The sequence below is a fragment of the Hippocampus comes genome, unplaced genomic scaffold, assembly GCF_001891065.2.
Source record: "Hippocampus comes isolate QL1 unplaced genomic scaffold, H_comes_QL1_v1.1 scaffold83, whole genome shotgun sequence".
Lineage (NCBI taxonomy): Eukaryota > Metazoa > Chordata > Actinopteri > Syngnathiformes > Syngnathidae > Hippocampus > Hippocampus comes.
In genome coordinates this window covers 47,501-62,500 of record NW_017805281.1, presented here as the reverse complement: position 1 = coordinate 62,500, position 15,000 = coordinate 47,501, and the positions used below count along the sequence as shown (strand labels likewise).

Here is a 15,000-nt window from a genome sequence, read left to right as displayed (position 1 = left end):
AGCCCTTAATTGCATTAAGGCGATCCAGGCTCAATAACGCCATCAATCGAGGTTGGCTGTGCAGAGATCCACTGACTTAACTTACAATGAAAACTGCACTGGAGCTTTGAGAGTGTACGCTGATATCACAACACTGACACAGCGGAGAGGACAGCAGGAGCTGGGCTGACTATTCCAAACAATCACAAAGGGGTCTTTGATAAAGTGGGAAAACAATAGTGTACTGGGTGTGCACCTTTTTGGTTGGCAATCGGCAGTGGCTGCTAATTGGGTGTTGCCGCGGTGTCGGTCTGTTGCGTCACTTGTCCTTTTGATGGTTGCCAGTGCTTTGATATTTTTGTCTTATTTATGTCAGTCTCTTTATGTTTTGAAGTACTTCTGTTCTGTGACTTTCGTCTTCGGTGCTTCTTTCCCGCTTTGCAGAAGCACTTCTAGTTTGGTTTTGTTTTCGTACTTCTGTGTTCTCCCTTTTTGTAAATTTGTTTAGATTCAATCCAATACAATATACATCTTTATCAATATAGTGCTTTCACAACAGCTACAGCTGTAACTAAGCACTTTATAGAACATTTGTATCATCATAAAGAGTTAACATGTCATTTTTTTATCATTCAAATTTTGAACATATCATTTTTATCCCCAACAATAGAATGTCTTTCCTAAGTTATTGGATCAAAAGGTTTTAATAAAAACTATTTGTGGCAATCCAATTAAAATCATACATCTCTTTGTTTAAAAACTCTACAAAATAACTGTCTTTGCATTTTTACTTTACATTTTTGTTGTATTTACTTTAAAAAATGGTGACTGAAAAGTTTAGATTCTTATCTGAAAAAAAAATACAGAAATGTAATTTCATTTCTTGATTTTGAGATTTAAAAGGGGAAAATGAATCTTGCCAAATGAAAATTATACATCATTTCATGTTACCAGATATTTCATCTGATGTTTTTTTTTTGTGTGTGTGTTTGTTTTTTTGTGATAAGACATTAACTTGTGTTGTCCAATGTAACGCATGTAGCTCCTTATGTCAGGTTTATTTTAGTTCTATACCATCTTTTATTCAATAAAATTGCTTTTCTTGTTTGGTTGTATTAAAAGACAAATACATTTCAAAAGCCATTTTTCATTTTTGTCAAGGAAAAATCCAACTTCAAACAGAGGTTTGCATTTTTATCGTTTTAAAAATCCCTTAAAAATGACTTTTCTATATTGTTACTTTATTTGCATTAATTTATTGGGTAAAAGTGGAAAATGAAAGAATCTGGCTATAGATGGAATTACATTTTTAATAAAGTGGAGTTAAATGAGCGTGCATAAATATGAGTACAATAGGAATCATGTTCTCCTACATAAACATCCTGTACCTAATAAAATAGCACATTAACAAAAGAGATTACACATAAAATTGCTCATTAATCAATATTAAACAATGCATTATTGTTCTCTGACACATTCAAGAATGTGAATCATTCAAAGGAGACATCATCGAGGTCTTTGTCTCGAAGATAATCCGATAACAAACGCATGACATGCATGTCTGAACAGATCTTTAAATGTGCAGCCTTTCTATTCTTTTTTTCCCCCTCCGATAATTTTAAAAGTTGAGTATGGCGTGTACTCACCATTAAATCCCACTGGGCTTTTATGCAGAATGCAAAAAGTGTCCGTGCCGTCTGTGTTTTTCAGCATTAGGACTGAGTGCACCCGTGAAAAGAATGTAAAGTCGCCGATGAATAGCGCAGGCTGGGGAGGGTGGAACGTAACCCAAAACGGAATTAGAAGGCAGGTGGGGGAGGGAGGATCGCAAAGATAGTGATTTTTTTTTAATTACACCTCACATTTAATGAGTCAAATTATCAAACCAGTCAAACCAGACCATTCGGGCTCTTTTAAACCAGACTGTGCAAAAAAAAAAAAAAAAAATGACACTGTATACTTAAGTAGAAATACAGAAACTTGTGTTTAAAAAAAAAAAAAAAAAAAAGTCTGCGAGTAGCAGAAGCACCGATATCTCTTCACTTCAAAATTGAAGGACACAGTCCAAAAGTTGGGACTGTCAAGGGTCACCACAGTGAGTGCAAACGAAAAATACTGCAAGATTTTTTTTTTGGTATAAATTACATACAATCCCCATTTGACAATTTGGCACAATGGTTAACCCCCCCCCCGCCCCCCCCCCCAAAAAAAAACATGCTTTGATGATTTCAAGCCATGCATTAGTTAAGTTTGGCTCAGTGCTTACAAGCAACTCAACTTGACTTTCTTCATTTTTGCCACAGTATTTGCGACTTGAGGGTTGACACTTGAGACTCATTACTCGTGACATACATTCTCCTAGTTCGGGTCTAGTGCTTTGCAAGTAGTACTAGCTGTGCACAGCTGTCAGTGTCAACGGGTGCATACTTTTGCCTCACCTGTATCGTAATTATTAATTAGTTGTTCCTCCACTCCCCATGAATGCCTTGAGACAGGAAGAAATTGATGCATTTTCACTACATTTAAAGAGCCCTAACTTCAGTAACATTTGTGACTTTTTCACTGTCCAGGACCCAGGGAGCAGAGATAGCACCAAAAAAATACATTGTTCCTGAATATATTTTTTTTCAAAAGTAGCAACACAAAATTAATACACTGAAAAACAAAACTCTCATTTACTCATGAAAACAAAGTAGCAACTGAAAATCACCTTCTTCAGGGATATATTTGTGACAATCAGAATCAAAATCAGAATTATCTTTATTGGTCAAGTATGTAAAACACACAAGGAATTTGTCTCCAGTAGTACAGGCTACACTCGTATTGCAATAGCAAGCCGCTACGACAAACAAGGACATAACATAAATATCGAAAGACTTTCCATGATGTAAGGACGAGGACTGCTGGCAACAAGATCGGCCTATAAACATTTTCTTAAGCTTTTCACAAGAGCTGAACTTAATAAAGCACTGTCAAAGACTAAAATGAATGCACCTGGTAAGAATGAAATATGTTATCTAATGATAAAGCAGATGAGCGAAGCGTCTTGGGATACTTTGGTTGAATTTTATAATGGAGTGTGGAAAGAAGGAAACTTGCCAGAGAGTTGGAAAGAGGCGGTGATAATTCTAATTCCAAAAGCAGGAGAAGATCCTCCAAAACCAGGAAATTATTGGCCAGTAGCATCAAAATCCAATTGATGGAAAGTTATGGAAAGGATGATAAATGAGAACGATAGGCTGATGTATTTTTTTGTGAAAAGAATGGGTATCGAAGTGTATGTCAGAGTGGTTTTAGAAGAGGAAGGGATATTTTGGATCCAGTCATATGTTTGGAGCACAAAGTCAGAAAGGGGCAAGTGAATAGAGAGAGTATTGTAGCCATATTCTTTGATAATGAAAGCTGATGATAGCTTTGGATGGCATGGAGGGAAACAAGAACGTGGATGCAATCTCAAAGAAGGCAAGTTATATTCTGACATAACATAACATAACATAACATAACATAACATAACGTTTTGTGTGCGTGTGTTTTCAGAGGAAAAGGTTAGCGGCATACCTGGTTCACACTCCTTACCAGTAAGTGGCGGTAATGGACCTGAAGGTTTCTTACCAACCGCCATGACACTCCATAAGAAGAAGACAAAAAAATCGAGCACACCTTCTCTGACTCGCTTTTCCCTGATCTAATGAGTGCCTTTAAAACCCCATAAATTCTTGCATCTGACATTTTTATTTTATACTAACATTAATTTCTGATAGCATGACCAAAAGTTTTATTTCTTATACATCCACCAGCAGCCACGATCCCTCTCTTAGCATTGCAGTTGCTGAACAATAAAATCGATCCCGTCGTCCAAGTCGAAGTGAAACGAGCTGGCTCTCAACGGCCTATTCAAACGTCTCTCGGTGATAGCGATTCCTTGCAAGCTTTTCATGGTCCTTGTAACTCATCCCGTGCCTAAAATAAAATTCGATCCCGCTGTCTCTGTCCAATACGTGGCTTTCCTTCGACCTTTCAACTTTGAAAGAAGGCGGGTTAAATTTTCTTATTCAAGTGAGCCGCAAGGAGCCACAGCTATTTCGCACACACGCACTAACTACTTAATGCGCGGGAACAACTACTTCGTGTGTACTTTCTAACTATTCTATCCACACAATGTAGTAGTCCATGCGCTCACTAGTTCGTGCCCACAAAATAGTTCCTCGTGCATACATAAGTTACACATGTGCACAAAGTGTTTTTTTAAATGTCATGTCTGGGACTACGTAGGTCTGCACTATCGTATCATCGCCGTAGGCACGCAGTTCGAAGGCGTGTCGCGTCTGTTTCGACCCGTGGACTGCGGTGGGTTAAACAGGACACAGGCGAAGCTTCATGCAACTCTCTCACCAATCGACAGGGGGCAATACTAAGCGCGATGGCCGATTGTAACGTAAAAAGAAGAAGCAGTGGTGGGCTCTCAGTGGTAGAGCCGTTTGGTGAGATGAAACGTTAATTTTATAGCTTGTCTTCGTCTTGAACGGTTAAAGTGTATTTGCTGTAGGTCCTTGTATATTTTCTGAGGATTATACTAGTGAATCAACGTGTGATTACTGCGACAAAGTGGGTCCGTTTGACGTTGCTTTCCAGCCGCGGCTAGCCGCTACGCTAACTTTAGCGCAATCTGTCGTCTTGTTTACAAGTGAAACGACAATGTTTTCATTTTGTTTCGTTCGTGTTTCACCCAAACTGCAAAAGTATCAAATTCCCACTTTTGAGTGGACCTGTCATTTAATGTAGCTGTTAGCTGACAATGTGATGAAAGGGCGTTGTGTATCTTTCGATCGTCTGCACTTGTTTCCATACTTGATGAGACCAACACTTTTAAAAGTTGCCTCATTGAAGTAAGCAAGGGGGATGAAGGGAAGAAGCTTGACACACTTGAAACCCAATCTCTGGCCTTGAGCACAAACCTTAATTTAAAAACCTTAACTTTGAAATGCGAATTAATCCATTCTGTGTTTTGAACCGTGTGTGAGTGTGTGCCTGTGTAATTGTACTTGTTTACGTGTGTGCAGTGACAATGGATCAGAAGATTCCCTATGATGACTACCAGCTCCCTGTGGTCTTCCTGCCCTCTTATGAGAACCCACCAGCATGGATTCCTCCTCAAGAGGCAAGTTACAAATGTTAGTACACTTGCAAGCCTGTAAAATAATCACTACTGAAGACAGGTTTTCTAATACAATATAATATAACATATACACAGTGTCGTACAGCAATTGCAGTGGAAAATGACCTCTAAGTCAATTTTGCATCATAATTAACAGTTTTTAATTTGGTGTTGTTTCAGCGGGTACGCCACCCCGACTACAACAATGAGCTGACCCAGTTCCTCCCTCGCACCGTGGTCTTGAAGAAACCTCCGGGAGCGCAGCTGGGCTTCAACATCCGCGGTGGCAAGGCCTCGCAGCTGGGAATCTTCATATCCAAGGTATGTGTGTGTTTCACTGTCGCACAAGGCTAAGCGATATGGGTTTCAACTCGAAATTCAGATTTTTTGTCACAAAAATCCCATTTCAATTTTAAGATTTTCTTTTCAACCTTCAATAAAATGAAAAAAGCTAATGACAATGTAATGATTCAAAACAAGTCTTAATTTGCTGTAATTTTGTTTTATTTATATAAAAACAAAACTAATGAAGCCTTTTCAAATGCCCCCCTCTCCCAAAATGTATGTACCGGTATATAAGATTTTGTTACAGATACAAGAATACCCACTACCACCAACTACGGTCAAAAAAAACACTTTAATAGGATTTCAAAGCCATCTTATAACATTACCCCTAAAATAAATGTGTCAAAGATGATTTGATATGTAAACATTCATTCAAATGTGTGTGCAGAAAGCGGTAAGCAAAACTACTTTTCTATTAGACAGGCATTTGTGCCATGTTGTGGGCATTTCAGAAAGTGCAGATATGTTTTTCAATGAAAAATGTAGGGTAGGCTCTAAAAAAAAAAAAAAAAACTAATTTTTTTTTAAACAGAATCGTCCAAATGTAACTTTTGTCCCTCAAAATTGGATCACAATTCAAGTCTTCTACACAGTTCCTTCAGGTTGATGTATCGCGTCGAAATTTGAACTATGGAAGCTGCTAAAAATGAAAAAAAAAATCCCCATCCTAAAACTGAACTTAATAACATTTATTTATTGGCAGTTGCATTTCTCTGTGTGTGTTATCAGGTGGTTCCAGACTCTGATGCCCACCGAGCAGGACTGCAGGAAGGAGACCAAGTTCTTTCCGTCAACGAGGTGGACTTCCAAGACATTGAACATTCCAGAGTAAGTCGCACTTTTTTGCTTGATCGAAGAAATACGTGGAACTGCTGTTTTTTGTGATCAAGAGGAGATGATTCCCCACTGTCATATAAAAAACCCCCGGATATAATCCTAACTGTTCTTAAAATCTTACCACATCCTAGCTCAAGTAGACTATAAAAATATATTTATATTTTTTAAGATGTTTGTTCAACCATTGGCATGATAGAGATGTTCTTATATTCTCCTATGGGGGAGGGACATTAATTTCATTGAACGAACATGGAAAAAAAATTACGGTGGTTGCGTGATTTTGTTTAATTTATTCCGTGGCCACTCAAAACGCTCATCCCAAATTATCGTTGTCCACTGAAGTGAATAAACATGCCGTTAAACCTTTACGCCCCCTGACCCCCACAATAAAACAACAAAAATCTTGTGATTTTTAACAACAGAAATAGCACACCTTGGCCACCGGGCGGCAGTAAAGGACAGACATACGGGTACACATAGAGACAGATGAGACCTCACCTCTTAGCAGTAACAGAAGTTGGTCTTGATTTAATTCTTAATCAGCTCATCAGCAAGCTTTGCAGGATCCTGATAACTTGAATCAGTTGTGTTGGAGGATAAAAACCTCTAAAACATGCAGGATAGTGGCCCTCGAGGACCGGAGTTCGACACCTTTATGTAAATGTATTTATGCACGAAAGCAAATTACGTTGCAATACAGTATGCAGGCTCCTCTGTTTACATGCAAGCACCTCCCGCCAGAAGAGATTGACAGACATAAAGAGTCAGGATGAAGTGGCAAAAGTTTTTATAGGATTTTTAATGTTTTGAGGACTCCTCAACGTCATCATTTGATGCGACATCTATGAAAAATGGCACGCCACATCATTGACCGTGTCGCAAATGAACTGTCTGCATGAGGCAGAGTTTTCACTATCACCACAAATGTCCACGTGTGTGTGTGTGTCTGTGTGCCTTTTCAGGCTGTGGATATTTTAAAGACCGCACGCGAAATCCTGATGAGGGTCCGCTTCTTCCCTTACAGTAAGTTGTCTGACATGTCTCACACCTCAGAGAAGTTACAAATCTGCATTTTGAAGATTTGATTTATTTTTCAAAAATGTAAGTGCATGAACTTGCATGAGAAATGCGAATTGACACAAAACACTAAAATAGTTGACATGAATACTGATGACGTTCAGAAGTATTATACCGAATCAACAAAATAAGTCAATCGCAAAATTAACTCTGCACTTGCATGATAACAGTTGAGCCTGCTTTTCAGGATTTATTCTGTATGCAAGACCCATGTGTAGCCGTTCTTTGTTATATTCAGTGCATTATAATGACCGTTGTGGTAACTGTCATACAATTATCTTAATCGTCAGTGTTCCAAATTAATGACTTAAGTTTTATTGTAATCCTTTCAGACTACCAGAGGCAGAAGGAGAGGACTGTCCACTAGGTGGCACCAGAGAGCCAGAAACGAAGGACTGTGCGTGATGCGTCGCTGTGACGCCATTGACCCTCACACACGCACACACACACACACACACACACACACACACACAAACCCACTTTTTGTGACTCACGGCCTTGCTCAGTCATCTTAACACTGACTCAGTTTCACTGGAGCGGTTCATGTAGCTCATTTGCATATCTGAACTCACACAAATCTATGAAGTCAATAGAGCGTCACTTTAACGAGGCTTTTAAGTCAAAGAGATGTGCAGTTTTAGACCAGCTCATATGTGCAGAAATATCGGCTAATCTAGGTAGAAATGCATGTGTGTGTGTGTGTGTGTGTGAAATGTAAATATCAAGGTACCACACACAACAAAAAAAATACTAATAAAGACAGCAGGAGCTTTCTGTGAAAGTCAACTCATCCAATATGTCAAGAATGACACTCTTGTACATGCAGTTTTTACATATTGTAAATAGATGACAGCCTTACTACATAATTATAAGTATTTATGATTTGCCATGTTGGATTTGATTGATACGCCACTGGATATTTTTGAAAGATTGCGGTAGCACCGTTTCTTTCCTGCCACTTTTCTCACCCTCATGTCATGATTTTTTCCTCTGTACCTTTTAAAAATATATATAAAATCATTTTTCAAAAGTCAGCTTTCTCTGTGGATTCAGTGTTCGCATTGGTGTGAAATTTGGAAATCTATTGCCTACGTAACTGAAAAATTGGACGTTTGCTTTAGAAAGAAAACCAGTTTCACCCGCTAATTAAGATAACATTGAAGTAATGAAAAAAAATGTAAGAATTCATATTTGTGGTTAAAAAAAAAAGATGAATAAGGTTTATTTTAAAGAGAGGACATTTATGATTGACCCCCAAACTTCTTAACAGAGTATTTAGTACAGTATTCCCAAAATATACCCCCCAAAAAATGGAAAAGCACTTTGATTGTTTCATGAGTAGCCAATAGGAGCCCTCGATTAAGAATGTGGGAATAGTAATCAGGATGATGGATGATTTCCAAATCATTGTTAAAAACATCCATCCATCGATCCATTATCTGAACTACTTTATCTTCACAATGGTCGAGGGTATGCTGGAGCCTATCCCAGCTGACTTTGGGTAGTGCATGTTTTTGTAATGTGGGAGGAAACCAGAGTACCCGGAGAAAACCCATGGAGGCATGGGGGCATCGTGCATACTCCACGGAGGAAAGCCAGGACCCGGAATCTAAACCATGACCTCTGCACTGTGAGCTGGACGCGCTAATCAGTCACACATGGAAAAAGCAAAGACGACAAAACTTAATCTTGTTTTTAACCAAATTTTATTTATTTTTTTTTATGTGGTCTTTTTTTTTTTCTCCCCCCAAAATTCACAAGCAGACATCATCTTAACATCATCAGAAAAATCCGTCTGGCACCAGGCTTCATTTCTTTTCTTCAATAGTAAAGGTTAAATGAATACAACAGAGCTATGAAAGACATTTCTATCCATCAGGTAAGCAGGTATTAAAATAACATGGTACAAAAAAAACAAAACAAAAACTATATACAATTACTTAATTGCACTAAAAAAAAGGAAGTATGCCACCAAAAGTAAAAATATTAAAAAAACATGTTTTTATTTTCTTCAAACGATGAACTTTCAAACACGAAAACAACAAAAAGGCCTGATTTTTTTTTTTTGTGCTACAAAATTGCCCAACAGGTGTGCTACTGTATTTATTAAAGGGAAAAAAACACGTTTAGCTTATTTGAGCACTTCCTGAGGTGATTTCAAAATGTGTAAACACGTCATTTGTGAGGGTCATTTTTTGTCCCTCGACATCTGTAAACTTTCATCCAGCATGGCGCTCTCGTCCACATTCTCGAGCGAGTCGCCCCGCTGGATGGCGAGTTCGGCCGGGTTCATCCGGGGCAGCCTGCACTGTTCGGGGTACAGCCACGGCTTGTTATCCGGATTGTTCTGCTCCTTCCACTTGGGATACTGCTTCCCCGCATCGTGCACGCATTTCAGCACCTGGACGTGGTGGGGCAATGATAATTCATTTTAAGACCAACACTTACTGACAAAAAGTATCATGGAAGTCACAGGTATGTAAATACAAATACCGTAGCTAGATTTATACCGTATAATATCGCAGATTTTTAAGCCATCTTTTTGTATGATTTTGTTTCTTTTTTTTTAACAATACAGAGAAGTCAGAATTTAACGGTTTGTGCCTTCTGTGTGGCATCACGTTGCGCCACAATATGCCGGACGCTACGAAGCTCTACTGGAAGAGAGGCAGCACGACGAAGAGCAAGAAGACGCAGAGCAGGTTCACTCATAAATTGCTGTCTACTCTGCTTATAAGTGATGCTCTGTATGTTAACGTAACTTTGAGGCTAATTTCGATTAGCCCGTTTATGGTGTTTCGCATTCTATGTTAGCATTAAGCTAATGGACTTTCGGAATGATTGACGGTGGTTTGGTAGGCTTGAACATTTAGTTGTGTAATTCTTCAACTCTGTTTGACTCATAGTTATTTGGAGAATTGTGCGAGCCAGTCTTCTTTACGTTCCCTCTAAGTAATGTAAGATGATAATCACCGGAAAGCAATAGAGTAAAAACTGGTGCGAAGACATGCTTTAAAAAAATGTGTTTTACTAATTTTAAATGTGTTTTCAGCTCGAAAGATGGAGTAGTCAATTTTTTTCCTTTAGTTTCTATGTCGGTGGTTAAGTCTGAAAAGTGTTTCTCAGCACAATGCTTGTCATCGCTTGATGAAATTTAAAGCAGCATCTCCGTGGCAACCTCATAATTGCAGCAGATATGAATAAGTATCTGACACTCTTCAACGACTGCATGATTGTATTCACCTCCTTGTGGCAACAGCTTACTTCGGTATGCACAGAGGCGGTTTTGATCGACCAGTGGGGGGGGGGGGGTGAAAATATGAAAAATATGTTTGTCTATTGTCTATGGCAGGCGTAGGAAAATGTTTTGTTTTTAAATGGGCAGTTGGTGAAAAAAATGCGATCTAAAAACTTGCTTCATAAATGCCCGGCCGCCCGTTTGTGACCCGCAGGTCTGACTTTGCCACCTCCTGACAAATCGTGTCGCTTCTCACGAAAGAAAAGTTATTTCCTCATTGTCGTCATCTAATTTGTTGTCAACGTTCCCCGAGGCACGCCCTTGTAACCCGTCACGTCTCATTGGCGAAAAATCACTTAAACTCGGTAACAATGTATTTCTCAGAAGTGCTCGCCCACACGAATGCACACGCGTGCTCGCGCAAGCGTTGCCACATGCACGCGCGAGCGCACATCACGCAGGCATGCACACAAACACTCCAGCACACACACTTTCGACGCGTGCACACGCACAAGCTCACACACGCATGGACCTACAAGCGTGCGCGCACAGTCACGTCACAGTTTGCGTGCGTGCGTGTGTGTGTGAAACTGGGTAAACTAGTTGTACCGGCTGAGACTTCAAGAGCTCTTTTGTCAGCGACTTCAACAGAACAGGCTACTCAAACCAGTTTCTATGGTTACCATTGTCCTTTGAGACACACGAAACCTTTTTTTTAACACGCACCTATGAAACACTAATTTAGATGAAAAACAATCAAATGAAAGCACATCTGGAGGGCAATCGAATCATTGACACATCATATCACAACCAAACACAGGAGGAATAAGGCCACATTGAGTCCCTCCCCCATCATGGAAAAAAAATTAAAAAGTTGAAATATCACGACTGTATGCCCACAAAGCCGAGCAAATACGTGCATCATTTAATATCCAAAGTGTTCCCACAAAGTTGACAACATTTTGTAGCGTAATGACACAGCCAAATGCTGCTGAAATGATCTCAAGTTTTAACAGACTGTGTAAAAACTAACTGGGTTTAATGTTTACTTAAAACAACTAAATAGCCCTCTGCTAGCTTCTTGTTAACATACAACGGGAAACACCATAGGCATACGGGCTAACAAGGCTAACAATTAGCATTTGGATGAGTGGATGAATGACAGTGTTGTGATGCTTTTAGCAACGGATGTCTGAACACAAACAATGGTGCAATGCACATTAAAAGACAGAACTTTACTCACAGGCATATATTCTTTATCCTCTGTGGAGAACAACTAATATTACTGCTGTACTGAGAAGCTGAAAAATTAGCTGACTCTCGAGAATAATATATTAGAATGTCTGCCTTAAATTTTCCCCCCGTGGCCAAGACACACACACCAGAATGAGCAGCCCCGAGTACAGTGCCAATTGAAGGGAAAAGTTTGACGGAAACAGTTTTTTTTAAAAAATATTTTGACTTTTACTTATTTTAACTACTGTACTCGCGGGAAGCACAGAAAAAATTCATGAACAAATCGACTTTTTTTTTCCCAACACAAAGCTTATGTAATTTGGTTTGCCTGCCCTAGGACATGTCATTGCCTAGTTATTCAACTCTCTTTCTCTCTCTCTCTCTTTTTTTTTTTTGGAACACCCTGTCCTGTATTTATCTGCTCGCAAACCTGTTCATTGCGCGTTACTGGTAACCGGGAAATGTGGTTCATGACTACTGTCATAAACCGAGTAAGCACCATTTTATGTCTGTGGTGCAAAAAAAAATCTTTGAACACCCCTGATGTAGCTCAGCTCGTGTCATGACTTACCCGCGGCGCCAGGACTTCAGAAGCTTTGTTTACCAACCACTTTGGAAGAAAACCTGAGAGAAAAATAGTGCAAAATGTTCAACTTAACATTTAAATACATTCCATTTTAAAATACATTTAAAAAAATAACAGTCATTCTTTTGCTGTTTGTTCTGCTCTGTCATTAGTTTCAGATTTTCGTATGACATTTCAAAGACCAACAGGTCATACGGTCACGCATGGCTGACCGAAAGTGGCCATGCCAGTGCACTATCCAAAGAATAAAACGTCCATGTGTAGGCGTAGCGAGCTATTTAACTGCAAGTCACAGTTGCACTCAAAAACACACAATTTATTCATTTATTTCACACTCAGGACGAGTACTCAGGCCCGACGCCCTAGTGCAAAGTCATTCGGGTCCATTTTAGCACCGCCCCCAAAAATCAGACTAAATGGTGAAAAACTGTTTAATCTTGTGTCTCCATACTTGAGCACTACCTCGTTCTCAGTCTTCAGCAGTTATATTTGAACATGGATAATTTATATGGAAATACATGTCCTGAACAAACAAACAAACCAAAAAAAACAAAATCCAATTTGTTTGATTGGTGCTGGAAAAGTCCATCTTACCTTTGGGGTCAGCTTGTGAGAGATAAATGAAATTGCAGCTGTTTGGCCCTGTGGGCTCGATGTAATAGCCGGTGAGGATGGAAACGGCTCGCACCATGTTAGTGCGAGGAGGGAATTTCTGGAATGGAATGGACAATGTGTCACAGTCTAAATGGGAAATCTTCGTTGGATGCATCACAGTAGATTAATAGGGCGTCCAATATCTCGGCTAGATTATCACAATCCAATTTACTTTGAAGTCAGCCAGTTCCCCAACCAACCCGCCAACCCCCCCAAACGTGTCCAGTGGGTTCAAAATGCTGCTGCTCGCCTCTCAACGGGAACACGTAAGAGGGAGCGCATGACTCCAATTCTGGTCCCCCTCCACAGGCATCCTGTGCATTTCAAGATTCTGTTATTTGTTTTCAAATCTCGAAATGGTTTTGCTCAGCCCCTCACGGAGGTACCAAAGCTCAGAGGTGAGAAGGCATTTTTTTGTTGCCAGTCCCAAATTCCTCGCTAACACAAGCCCCTTTGATGTGCATTTTTCAAACACACCCTAAAATCCATTTTAATTTCTTGGCATTCCACACGGCATGATACTTGAGCCCTCACTGTAGTGTCCTAGTTGTTTTCATAGTTTTTGAATGAAGTTATATCAATCGTTTTTATGTTTTATGTTCAATTGTCATTTTGTTTCAGCTGTGGAATGTTTTTAATGTGCTCTTGAAATAAAAATTAGCGGACTTAATCTACATTACAAATTTTACCATTAGAGGCTTTGATATAGCGTGTGATATAGTTCCTAAACTGTGAACAAAATGAAATATTTTACACTGCGTGTAGTGCATTTTTGTTACACACAAGTTTCACTTTTTTAATGGAACTACTCAAATATTGTTTTCATAGTTTTTGAATGAAGTTATATCAATCGTTTTTATGTTTTATGTTCAATTGTCATTTTGTTTCAGCTGTGGAATGTTTTTAATGTGCTCTTGAAATAAAAATTAGTGGACTTAATCGACATTACAAATTTTACCATTAGAGGCTTTGATATAGCATGTGATATAGTTCCTAAACTGTGAACAAAATGAAATATTTTACACTGTGTGTAGTGCATTTTTGTTATACACAAGTTTCACTTTTTCAATGGACTCAAATCACTTCAGTTTTGCATGGTGAACACTTACCGGGTGTTTGACCGAGAAGTTGATGATGAGGTATTCCTTGTCTGTCACTCGCCACGAGCGGAGGGTCACCACATCCCGGTTCCTAATCGGTTTTGGACAACGCCCTGCCCGGTACAAAAAACAAAAAGATAGGGTGATCTTAGGGCGTCTTTGCGGGTTTCCCTTTGGTTTGTCTTTCTCAGATTGGGCCTTGTTGTGACAACAAACACTCTGGATAGATCTCAGGGGCCTCCTGCATCCTTTTGTAGGTGTCAACATGAATCTCATGACTTGAAATGACCAGGGACACCCTGACAAGGCTTCAGGATTTACCATGGAAATATGAAGAAAAGCCTCTGTCATTGGCTGGCAACCAGTTTGGAGTGTAGCCATCCTCTTAACTGATATCAGCTAGGATAAGCTCCAGTTACACACTACCGGAGGACAAACTCTATAGAAACAAGATGGATGGATATTTGCTTGTCTATATTTGCTCTGCAATTGCTTGGCAAACAATCTGGGGTCTACCCCACTCAGCCTAAACTTTATCATTTGAGGTCTGCCTATAAATTAAAAAAAAAAATGGAAGGATACAAGGGCCACTTTACAATTGTTGGACTTTAATTTGTTAAACAGTCTACAATCAATCAATCAAACAAGAAATTGTAATCCTGTTTAGATTTTCTAGTTGATATGATTAAATGATACTTAACAGCTTTCAGTTAAAGGTAATCTTAACTGATATCAGCTAGGATAAGCTCCAGTTACCCACTAACCGGAGGACAAAACTCTATAGAAACAAGAT

At 39.2% G+C, this 15,000-nt stretch overlaps 3 protein-coding genes and 1 long non-coding RNA gene across 7 annotated transcripts in view; 1 reads left to right on the top strand and 3 right to left on the bottom strand.

Annotated features, from left to right (window-relative positions):
* gdpd2 (glycerophosphodiester phosphodiesterase domain containing 2) overlaps positions 1–1,871 on the bottom strand; it is a 13,911-nt gene extending 12,040 nt beyond the window's left edge. Inside the window, exon 1 of one of the 3 annotated variants that reach the window (XM_019871234.1) lies at positions 1,626–1,871. The gene's annotated coding sequence lies outside the window, so the exon portion shown is untranslated. The other 2 variants (XM_019871235.1, XM_019871236.1) reach the window with 2 other exon arrangements.
* Positions 1,872–4,358: 2,487 nt separating this feature from the next.
* Positions 4,359–8,427, top strand: pdzd11 (PDZ domain containing 11). Of its 2 annotated transcripts, none has more exons than XM_019871427.1 (6): positions 4,359–4,460; positions 5,040–5,137; positions 5,315–5,455; positions 6,209–6,307; positions 7,279–7,339; positions 7,726–8,427. In XM_019871427.1, the coding sequence occupies exons 1-6, from the start codon at positions 4,400–4,402 to the stop codon at positions 7,758–7,760; spliced, it is 495 nt and encodes a 164-aa protein (XP_019726986.1). In that variant the 5' UTR covers positions 4,359–4,399; the 3' UTR covers positions 7,761–8,427. The 2 variants fall into 2 exon arrangements, with proteins under 2 accessions (XP_019726986.1, XP_019726987.1); XM_019871428.1 differs by lacking the exon at positions 4,359–4,460 and adding an exon at positions 4,842–4,865.
* Positions 8,428–9,459: 1,032 nt separating this feature from the next.
* The window catches only part of stard14 (START domain containing 14), an 8,637-nt gene continuing 3,096 nt past the window's right edge, over positions 9,460–15,000 (bottom strand). Inside the window, exons 3-6 of the mRNA XM_019871209.1 lie at positions 14,217–14,320; positions 13,048–13,165; positions 12,439–12,491; positions 9,460–9,794 (exon numbers count right to left, since the gene is read on the bottom strand). Of these exons, the coding sequence (XP_019726768.1) occupies positions 9,582–9,794; positions 12,439–12,491; positions 13,048–13,165; positions 14,217–14,320 (488 nt within the window). The 3' untranslated portion in view covers positions 9,460–9,581. The remainder of the gene's footprint in view (positions 9,795–12,438; positions 12,492–13,047; positions 13,166–14,216; positions 14,321–15,000) is intronic.
* Positions 9,944–12,432, bottom strand: LOC109516560 (uncharacterized). Its single transcript, XR_002168360.1, has 2 exons — positions 11,164–12,432; positions 9,944–11,020 (listed from the first exon to the last, which is right to left on the bottom strand). It is a non-coding gene; the product is annotated as an uncharacterized LOC109516560 (long non-coding RNA).

Coding starts and splice junctions, on each gene's coding strand:
- pdzd11 (XM_019871427.1), top strand. CDS start 4,400: ATGGCCGATTGTAACGTAAAAAGAAGAAGCAGTGGTGGGCTCTCAGTG. Junction 6,308..7,278: donor AAGACATTGAACATTCCAGA/GTAAGTCGCACT, acceptor GTGCCTTTTCAG/GCTGTGGATATTTTAAAGAC. Junction 7,340..7,725: donor GGTCCGCTTCTTCCCTTACA/GTAAGTTGTCTG, acceptor TAATCCTTTCAG/ACTACCAGAGGCAGAAGGAG.